The 9,004-nt window shown below is 60.7% G+C and overlaps 6 protein-coding genes across 6 annotated transcripts; 2 read left to right on the top strand and 4 right to left on the bottom strand.

Moving 5' to 3' along the window:
• Nucleotides 1–539: 539 nt before the first annotated feature.
• A1Q1_01302 (uncharacterized protein) lies at nucleotides 540–1,531 on the bottom strand (the record flags this gene model as incomplete). Its single annotated transcript, XM_014324375.1, has 2 exons — nucleotides 540–827; nucleotides 893–1,531. The coding sequence occupies 2 exons, from the start codon at nucleotides 1,529–1,531 to the stop codon at nucleotides 540–542; spliced, it is 927 nt and encodes a 308-aa protein (XP_014179850.1).
• Nucleotides 1,532–1,559: 28 nt separating this feature from the next.
• On the bottom strand, nucleotides 1,560–2,311 carry A1Q1_01301 (uncharacterized protein; the record flags this gene model as incomplete). Its single annotated transcript, XM_014324374.1, has 3 exons — nucleotides 1,560–1,934; nucleotides 1,987–2,046; nucleotides 2,096–2,311. The coding sequence occupies 3 exons, from the start codon at nucleotides 2,309–2,311 to the stop codon at nucleotides 1,560–1,562; spliced, it is 651 nt and encodes a 216-aa protein (XP_014179849.1).
• A 1,379-nt stretch (nucleotides 2,312–3,690) lies between these two features.
• A1Q1_01300 (uncharacterized protein) lies at nucleotides 3,691–4,554 on the top strand (the record flags this gene model as incomplete). Its single annotated transcript, XM_014324373.1, has 3 exons — nucleotides 3,691–3,808; nucleotides 3,849–4,130; nucleotides 4,187–4,554. 3 exons carry the CDS (start codon nucleotides 3,691–3,693, stop codon nucleotides 4,552–4,554), a joined length of 768 nt encoding a protein of 255 aa, XP_014179848.1.
• A 513-nt stretch (nucleotides 4,555–5,067) lies between these two features.
• A1Q1_01299 (damaged DNA binding protein) lies at nucleotides 5,068–5,616 on the bottom strand (the record flags this gene model as incomplete). The annotated part of the gene is made up of 1 exon (XM_014324372.1): nucleotides 5,068–5,616. The coding sequence occupies one exon, from the start codon at nucleotides 5,614–5,616 to the stop codon at nucleotides 5,068–5,070; it is 549 nt and encodes a 182-aa protein (XP_014179847.1).
• An 86-nt stretch (nucleotides 5,617–5,702) lies between these two features.
• Nucleotides 5,703–7,072, bottom strand: A1Q1_01298 (uncharacterized protein; the record flags this gene model as incomplete). The annotated part of the gene is made up of 5 exons (XM_014324371.1): nucleotides 5,703–6,068; nucleotides 6,119–6,395; nucleotides 6,445–6,678; nucleotides 6,723–6,863; nucleotides 6,927–7,072. The coding sequence occupies 5 exons, from the start codon at nucleotides 7,070–7,072 to the stop codon at nucleotides 5,703–5,705; spliced, it is 1,164 nt and encodes a 387-aa protein (XP_014179846.1).
• Nucleotides 7,073–7,327: 255 nt separating this feature from the next.
• A1Q1_01297 (uncharacterized protein) lies at nucleotides 7,328–8,397 on the top strand (the record flags this gene model as incomplete). The annotated part of the gene is made up of 2 exons (XM_014324370.1): nucleotides 7,328–7,807; nucleotides 7,972–8,397. The coding sequence occupies 2 exons, from the start codon at nucleotides 7,328–7,330 to the stop codon at nucleotides 8,395–8,397; spliced, it is 906 nt and encodes a 301-aa protein (XP_014179845.1).
• Between the last annotated feature and the right edge of the window lie 607 nt (nucleotides 8,398–9,004).

Genomic DNA, 9,004 nt, shown 5'->3' with positions numbered 1-9,004 from the left:
CCCGCACGTGGTGGCGGGGAGTCGTTCCGACCCGAGGAGGCTTGAGTGTCCGCGTCGGCTGCGTCGCGTGATCAGCACCGCCGAGTACCTCGCTCGCCACGTTCCGGGTACAAGAATGGAATCTGGGTGCGGTGCAGTGTATGATCTGCATGTGATGTGAAGGTTGATCAGCTGGCATCAAGCTTGGCAGACGTAGTTTATCTGATGAAAGGGGGAGGAGATAACGACGTAGGCTTAACATGCTCATGTGCCCATGGGCTATATCGGTTACGTCGGGACACAGCGGACACGCGAAGTGAAAAGTCAGTTCCATGTCGAAAGCGGTGCGTCAATGCCCCAGTTCCAGATCGTCAGATCATGACGCCAGCCAGAGCCGCCAGCGCCTCCAATGTCTCAGCTCCGCAGAAAAACGCCTCAAATCCAGACCATCCAGACCGTGAATACAAAGCTTGCATATGATACAATGTCGCTGGCAATATCTATCCCAACCCGTGCCATATGTGTCCCGTGTACTGCTTGGAGCAGCCTACGCAACTCACTCACGCCGCCGCCATACGCCTATTGCCCCCGCTCCACCGCTTCATGAGATTCTTAATCCTGCCCCCATTGCCCGTCGCTGCGGCGTGTGCGTTGCCCGCCAGGGCAGCGTATCGCTCGCCATACCGCTCGCTGGCGGGGATCACCATGTCCTCGCCCAGCGGCGAGATGGCAGCGGGCACACACACGCTCTCGCCCCCGTACGCGTACCCGCTCGGCGAGCCCAGGCCCAGCCCCGCACCAGACCCAGCGACGGGCACAATGTCGCTCATCAGGTCGCCCATTGTGCGCTGGTCCGCGCGGGTGCCGAGCCGTGGGGCGCGGAGGGGTTGCGCAGCGACCGGCGCGGACGCACGTTCAGCGAGGTCGTCGGCGGGGAGCGCGTGACGGCGCGCGGGTCCAGCGTCGCGTATGCGGGTGGGGAAGGGGCGCGCGCCATGACGGGGGTCACGGGGGTGACGGGGCTTTCGGAGGCGGAGGAGCGCGGCGAGGCAGAGCCCGAACCCGAGGCGGGAGTGGAGGCGGGGTTCGGAGCGCTGTAGGCGGCGCACCGCTGGGGGTGTTCGGCGTCGTAGGCGATACGGGGGTCTCGGCCGGGGCAGCAGGGGTCGCCGGTGTGCTCGGAGCACGAGTGGGCGGCGGGCGGCGGGTGCGAGTTTGTCGTCGGCGAGGCGGTGCTCCTGCGCTGGCGGGGTTGGATGAACTCGATCGAGTTGCCCGATCGACGCGGCGTATCCCTCGCCTCTGAACCGGAGCGGGAGAACCGGTGTGCGCCAGATGGCCGTCGGAGCTGGGCTTCCCTCGACTCGCGGCGGTCTCGGAGTGCGGCGTCTCGCTGGTCTCGGACTTCTCTCCTTGCTCCCCGCGCCGGTTCCCGCCGCTGTTCTCTTGGCCTTGCATCCCGCGCCACATCCCTATCCCTATCCCTATCCCTATCGGTCTCGGCCCTCCGCGGCTCTCGCCGCTCATCCCGCCGAACAGGGAGCACGGGCATACTCAGCCGCCGGGCGGCGTTCTCATTCCTATTCCTCTCCTCGATCGGCGACCGTCGGCGACCGCCTCTCTCCAGCTTCGCCGGCGCTGAACCGACGGCTCTCGTTCTCGTCCCGAGTCTCCCGAATGCCGTCGAGGTAGTCTGGGTCTGTAGACTCGACACAGAATCCGCTGAGACCGCCAAGCTCGTTCAGCTCAGAGGCGAGACGTCGCTCCAGCATCATTGTCGAGGCGGGGTCGGGGTCGCGCTCAGAGTAGGGCGGCAAGCCACCCGGGCCGGCAGGTGCACGGCTGGCAGTGGCCTCGGCCTGTCGCAGGTTTGAGCGAGCTTCGGGAGACAACATGTCGGAGGGAAAGGTCGCACCCGTGGCCGAACGAATGGGAGTCGCTCCGCGCGCTCGGATCTGAGCTGTCGCTGAGCGCCGCGGCTTCAGGCCGTACAGGATCTTGACTGACTGCACGCTCTTCGAGTGTTGTGGGAACTGGAGTCAGCTGAGGTTGCCTGGTCGCCCGCCACTGAGCCTAACTCAGACACCACAGTTGCGTCCAGCAGACTTCTACTCACCTTCACTTCCACCTCGTTCAGGACCTTGTCGCACGCTCTCTTGTTCTCAGACCGCGGTGCGATGTATCCCCTGAGAACCGCCAGTGCGCGTTCGTCGCTCCGGCACGCTGCCAACTCGCAGTGCAGCTGGTCCGTACTCTGAATGTGTCCGAACTGATCCCGGCTACTCGACGAGCTGGGGGTCATGTTCAGCGGGGGCGCGGCGATGCGGGGCATTGTCGCAGTGTCCCTCACTTATGTGCTGTCGGCAGTGGCGTAGAGGGGAGTGAGGAAACCGAGCGTGAGCCTCTCTTAAGGATCTCCGAGTCGCTTAGCGAGGCTGCAGATAGTGGGCGGTGGGATGTGGGAACAAAATTTGATCTGGGCAAAGGTCTCAGCCGAATAGCTTAGCCACCAGGGGAGACCAGTCGTTAGGCGGATCGTGAATCGTGATCGTAGATCGTGAAGATGGAGAGAAAAGACGTTCGCGGATCTCCACAAGAACGACGTTGTCGCTCCGTGTCGGTGAGGGCTCCGCGTCGTTGGGCGGAGGGCAAAGTTAAGGTCGCGGAGTAACGGGGTTCCTTGCTGGGCTGGTCACTTGATGGTCCTTTGGCTGTACCGTTGCTGGGTGGGATGACGCTCAGGAGCGGCTTATCCTCGTTTAAAGACCGACTTTTCGATGGGTGGCGTCAGACCAAGGAAGCCGTACCAAGAGGCCAAGGGCGCGGCGAAGGCGGTGGCGCGGCTAGGCAGAGAAGAAAGGATGCGTTGGCGTCACGTTCTAGTAGGTGTCGATGGAAGGGGACACGACGGCGATGCACACACGCAGAACTGGGAGGAAAATGTCGGTCAGGAGTGGAATCAGGCTCACATGCTCTGTCGGCGCAGTCGACAGGCACTGCTTGACGACGACTGTAGACGACCGTTATGACGTCGGCAGATAGCCGCGATCAGCGTCGCCTCGGTCTCTCAGGTTTCCCCCCGCAAATCAGCGTCCACCACTGCGTCAAGTCACCGGGGTCACCGTGCAGGTCACTCCGTAACTCATCCAGTCCAGACTCACTCCATCAGCAGGAACTACGGCCAAACATGCATCGCTACCAGGGTAGTTCATTATTGTTCTCGACTTGAGTTCAACTTGGTAGTGGGATCGTGATTGAAAAGCGGTCATGCAGGGCAGCGACCATTTTGGTCCATTGTGTTGCCAAGAATTAACTTCACGTCATCCCTCTAAAGGCAGACCTGTGCGCTGACTGCGGAGCCAAGAGGGCACCAGTGCACGAGACGGCGCCTGCGTCGCACTAGCTCCAGAGCGGAGTATCTCGAGTCGTTTCTGGGTCACCTGGGCCTTCAAAGCGCACCCCGCACGTGACGATCCAGGCTCGATCATACTCAGGGCCGCATTAGCATTGCGTTACAACCTCGTCTAATCAACAGACCAGGAATGATTACTAAGTTGGCTAATAACCTCCTCACCCGCGAGGTGGAAGCGGAAGCAATCTCTCGTGGCCGCCGCGCGACTGACTTGCTTTCCCTCACCCACCCAAACAAACAACTATAACTGCAACTCGTGCAGTACATCCTCCCCATCCATCCCAGAGCAACCACCGGTCATGTCGACCAAATCACGCCGCCCCCTCGCCACACCCATGGGCATGCAGACGCCGAAGCGCAAGACCGTCAAGTCGAAGAGCGCGCAGCAGGCGATCCTCGACAACTTTGATTTAGAAGGTAGGTCTCCGAACCGCAACTAAGCACGTGCTGATGACAGTCGCCGACCGCACGAGAATGATGCGGCAGCAGCTCGAGTTAGCCCTCTCGACGTTCCTCGCCCAGGTCGACGCAGACATGTTAAAGATTCCCCGCAGCATGCGCGGCATGACGCTCGGCGAGCTCGATGCCTGCTGGGCCGGCAGCTTTGTTGCGACCTCTCGCGCGATTGCGCAGAAGCAGTTTGCCGAGCAGCACCCCGAGCGTGACCAGGCCGAGACGCTCGAGCTGGCCAAGCGGAAGAGGGAGAGTCCCCTCGAGTCACCGAGGAACAGCAAGAATCGTGAGTCGCCCCGTGATCGCAGCTGCGAGGACTTGGGGATGAAAGCTGACATCCAGCGCGCACCACGACGCCCGCCGTGAAGCGCCGTACGACCAAGTCGCTTAAGAAACGCAAGCTGGACCTGCCCTCCGCGACGGGCGCCTCGACTCTTCCCCAGGACCACGTCTTCGCCCCTCGAATTCCGCAAACGCCTCGCGCGCCTCGACGAAACGAGTCCTTCTTCTCGCAGAACGGCTCTCCCGTCGACCCCACCGTGGTGCCCGACGACGACCTCCCGGGCCGAGGCCGAGGCGGAGGCCGAGTCGATTCGTTCCGGCCGATCAGGCCACAGCCGGTCGCAGAGCACGCGCTCCGTCGCCTCGGGCCGGTCGGGACGGACGATGCAGCGCAAGCCCTCGCTCCTCTTCCGCCGGAACGTGGATGAGGACGAGGACGAGCCCGACGAGGGCGCCAGCGTCATCCCCCTCTCGGACGGGAGGAGCATTGCCTTCAACCCCATGAATCTGACCCCGGGCCGCATCGAGGCCGAGCTCAGCCAGGGAGGCTTCCTGAACGAGGACGAGAAGAGGCGCGTCCGCGATCAGGTGCAGCAGGAGGCTGTCAAGGCGCTCCAGAGGCAGATGGACCGGTGGCGCGGACTGTAGCCGCGGCCGTTGTTGCGGCGAGGAGATAGGGAAGGCGGTAACGACTCTGTATATTGTGTCATGTATATGTGCCAGTAATGTCCAACCACCCTCGGAGCGCGAACAGGCGCGAGGCAGAAACTATACTACTGTGCATTTTGTGGTACTACATCGGCTGGCTTTGTACATTTGCACTTCCAAGTGGTGGGTGCGTGATCCTAACAGCGACTGAACAGCGAAACGGAACGAGTGGGCTTCCTTTTGGTCTGTCTTCCTCGATTAAATCTCTATCAAACAGGGTGCGGCACCGCCCTTTAGACGGCCATTGCCTCAATCTTGTCGACGAGCGCCTGCGAGCTCTGGGCGTAGTTGATGGGCGCGCACGAGCGGGCTTGGTAGCGCACGCGCGCCGTGTCGTTGAAGAAGTCCTGCTTGGCCATGATCTTAAAGTCCCACTCGCGGCCGGCCGCCCGCGTAAAGTACTTCTCGGCCTCGGGGTCCGACTCTTGCTTGAGCTTGAACAGCTCGTTGGCGGAGACGCCCATGATCTGCTCGCCGACCTCGTTGAAGCCCGTGATCCAGAACGAGCCCGTGTGGTCGATCACGTTCATCTGCAGAATGTACCGGTGCACCGGGCCGGGGTACGTTCGGTTGCACTTCTCGCAACGCCACTCGGCACCCTCGTCGATGAGCTTCTTGTTGCAACCCTCGCCGGGACAGGCGGGGTACGAGAACGTCTCCTGCTTGATGTACAAGATGGTGGCGCACACGGAGAAGTAATCCGTCTTGTCCGTCATGCCGAGCTGCTCGTCCTTCGCCTGTCCGATCGTCTTGATCTCGTCGGGCCGCGAGACAGCGTTCATGGCGCCAGAGTTCGTGTACTGCTTAAAGTTCGTCTTCTCACCGACAGAGTCGTACCTGCGTGTCAGTTGCGGAAGACCGACTCAACTCACCATCCTCGCAGGGCGCAAGCCTCGTCAGTGTTCGGGTTGATCGCCATCGTGGCAGACGAGAACATGGACAGCGAGCGACCGCCAAAGTCGCTAACCTTGACGCCCTTGAAGGCGACAACTGGGTGGTCGTAGTGGGTGAAGTTCTCGGCCGTCTTGCCCCAGAGCGTGAGACGAACAGACTGACCACTCTGGTCGACAAGCTGGATGTCACGCTTGTTAAACGGCTTCTGCGTGGCCTTGGACGTGATCTGTCCGAGGTCGTGCACCTCCTGCACGACGCCGATGACATCGGTCGTCGCGTCCTTCTGCAGGCTCTCCAGGTCGTTCAGCTTCGTAAAGTTGTACTTGATCTCCGGCACACTCTTGTCGTCGCCACACTGACGTCAGCTCAAAAATCGTGATGACAACTCACGGGCTCGATCTCGGTCTGGTTCTCGAAGGTGATCTCGTACTCGTTGTTGACGTTGGAGAACTGCTTCTTGGCAATGTTGATGCGCGCCTTGGAGATGAAGAAGACCTTACCCTCCTCGAGCAGCTGGTAGAACGCATCAACCTGGTCGTTGAAGCCGGTCGCGCGGATCTCGCCCGTCTCGTCCATGAGCGTGACGCTGAAGAGCTTGCCCTCGCCGCGCTGGTTCGACCAGTGCTTGATGTCCGACTTCTGCGTGACGCGGGCCTTGATCGTCCACCTGAGAGTCAGCTAAGCAACAGGATACCTCAGCTCACTTGTTCTGATACGGGCTGAGACCCTCGATGGGGAAGATGGGACCCATGTCGCGGCTGGGGCCACGAGGGGCAGCTGCCGGGCGCGCATTCGACGCGCCTCCACGGCTAGCAGCACCGTTGGTGACCGGAGCGGCCTCGGGTGCGGGAGAAGCAACACCTCCAGCGGCGCGCTGGTCGACGTTGACGGGGTTTCCCACCTTCTGGCCGTTCCAGTTCTGGCGCTCAAGGGCGAGAATGATGATAAGCCTGAAAGTTAGCTTACGCGATCGCAGGGTGATGACGTGACATACTTGCGGTTCTGAACGGTGTTGATGACAAAGGAAGTGAGCTTGATGACCGTGTTCTTCTCCAGTTCATCATTCTCGACGAGATGGTTCAGCTGCGTGGCCAGCATGGACTGGATGAAGTACTCTCCATCGGAAAGGATGACGCTGCATGGTGGTCAGCAAGGATGGTCGAGTTGATTTTCGACGCGTCAGATTTCTATTTCTCACCGGTAGCGGTCCGTCGCCTGGGCTCCTGAGGCGGGCGAGTTGATGCGCTTCACGCTGAGGACCTGGAGGACGGGCTCGACGCCCTCGGGCGTCTCGGAGGCGGTGTGTGCGCGCTGGCAGAAGCCAGCAGTAAGGGGGCTAGCCATGGTGAAAGGTGGATGAGAGGTATGAGTAGGAGTGAGTGGCGAGATGACCAGACTTCGAGAGACTTCACTGGCCTGGCCAGTCGCTGCGCGCGGTGGTTGAGGTGTACTTTTCAGGGCGCGCCGACTGCCCATAAACACGCGTCCACTCCTCCACCGTACGCGTCGGTCACGTGACGCTCATGAACAACAGTCAACCTGACGCGTACCGAAGATCAGAAAGTGAGCTTGGTGATCTCAGCAACAATACCCAGCACAATGTCGAGGACGACACGGACACAGAACGCAGAGGCGGGTCCGAGCCAGTCACAGCGGCGTCGGAATGGCTTCAGCGACACGCAGTTCAGCACTCTGGACGACGAGTCGCTTCGCAAACCCGATTTATCAGATGACGAAGATGGGGATGAGCGGGAGAAGTGGACCATCGACACCTTTGAGAACCAGCCGGTCAGCAAGGACAAATATGGTCACCTCGTAAGCTGTTTTCAGGGTATCAAGGCTAACAGACAGCTGCGCGCGCTCGATAACCAGATTGACGACCTGATCACGCACGTCGACATAGCGGTCGCCGAAGCAAAGGACACGGCCGTCGCCATTGAGGATATCTGCCCAGACGACGCGATGATTGATGAGATTCAGGCAGGCCTCATCAGGAATCTGACGACGATGGACAAGCTGCAGCTCAAGAAGGAGGCGATAGGGACCATCCTGCAGCGCTTGAACAGGCAGGAGGACGAGGTACGCTGAATTCGTGCGGCACGTAGCTGACAGCAGTGCACGGCCGACGTGGTGCGGGAACAGCTCGAGGCAGAGTACGCCCAGCTCGTGGCGGCGTACGACGCGCGCTCCGAGTGGTCGAGGTGTAAGCTTTTGTTCTTCCTCTGAGCTGACACGCAGTTAAGACGAACGAGCGGTTCATCGACTTCCGTACCGGCATCTGGGAGGTGAACCACGAGGACGCCGGCTGTCCGCCTATGTCGACCTGGCTCGCAAAGGGCCCAGACGACGACGAGGACGAGATCGAGGTCGGCGGCGTGACGCAGACCTTCCGCTGTCCCATCACGGGCGGCATCTTCAAGGACGCGTGCAAATCGACCCAGTGCGGACACTATTACGAGTACGATGCTATCATCCAGAGCATCACTGTCGCCACTCGCAGGGGAGGAAACGCCAAGTGCCCTCAGTTTGGATGCGCGCAGGTGCTCACGAAGGCGAGCATTCAGAGGGACCCGGCGATGCAGCGCCGCGCGGACCAGTTCAAGGCTCGCGAGGAGCAGAGGCGGGAGGAGGAAGAAGACCTCGGGGATCAGTCGTTCATGGAGCTTTAGGATGGCTCTGATGCGTGAAGCAGCAAGGGAAGCATGGGAAGTGAGGAAGGCAGAGATTTACAGAGTTCACTGTACGTAGATCATGTAATCATGTTGTGTTATACAGGCTCATCCATCGGAGCTGGCCGTTCATTACCTGATGCCTGATGACTGAGATCGCCAGAATATGTCAGCAATCGGCCGTATGGAGCAGAGTGCGTCCGCTATCGGGCGTCTCCGTGCCCACTCAGCTCACGCGAGCTCGCGAGTTACTTCGCGCGCGTGCGCGTCGCTGGCATGGTGAGTGGTACGAGCCCTTCGGCCTTCGCAGAGGTTTCACGAGGGATACGAAGAGGGGTGGACTTCGCCGCCTTCCTCTCTCCTGACGGGCTATGATTGGTCTGTTTCGTTCTCGATCGGGGGCCGTGAGCTTCGCTGTGTCTCTCGCGTTCCTTCTGGGCCAGGTTTGGAGCCTGCTGATGCATCACTGCTCTGTCAGACCTGCGGGCAAGCTTAGGGTAGCGGCACATGATGCAGGGAGACTGGTCCGAGAAGGCAGATGTTAGGGAAGTGATTAAATGAAGATCGCGGAACAGCTCGGAGAATCATGCCCCTCCACTAGTCACCC

The sequence above is a fragment of the Trichosporon asahii genome (genome assembly GCF_000293215.1).
Source record: "Trichosporon asahii var. asahii CBS 2479 unplaced genomic scaffold scaffold00050, whole genome shotgun sequence".
Lineage (NCBI taxonomy): Eukaryota > Fungi > Basidiomycota > Tremellomycetes > Trichosporonales > Trichosporonaceae > Trichosporon > Trichosporon asahii.
The sequence above is the reverse complement of the archived record's forward strand: the minus strand, read 5'-3'. Positions and strand labels throughout refer to the sequence as shown.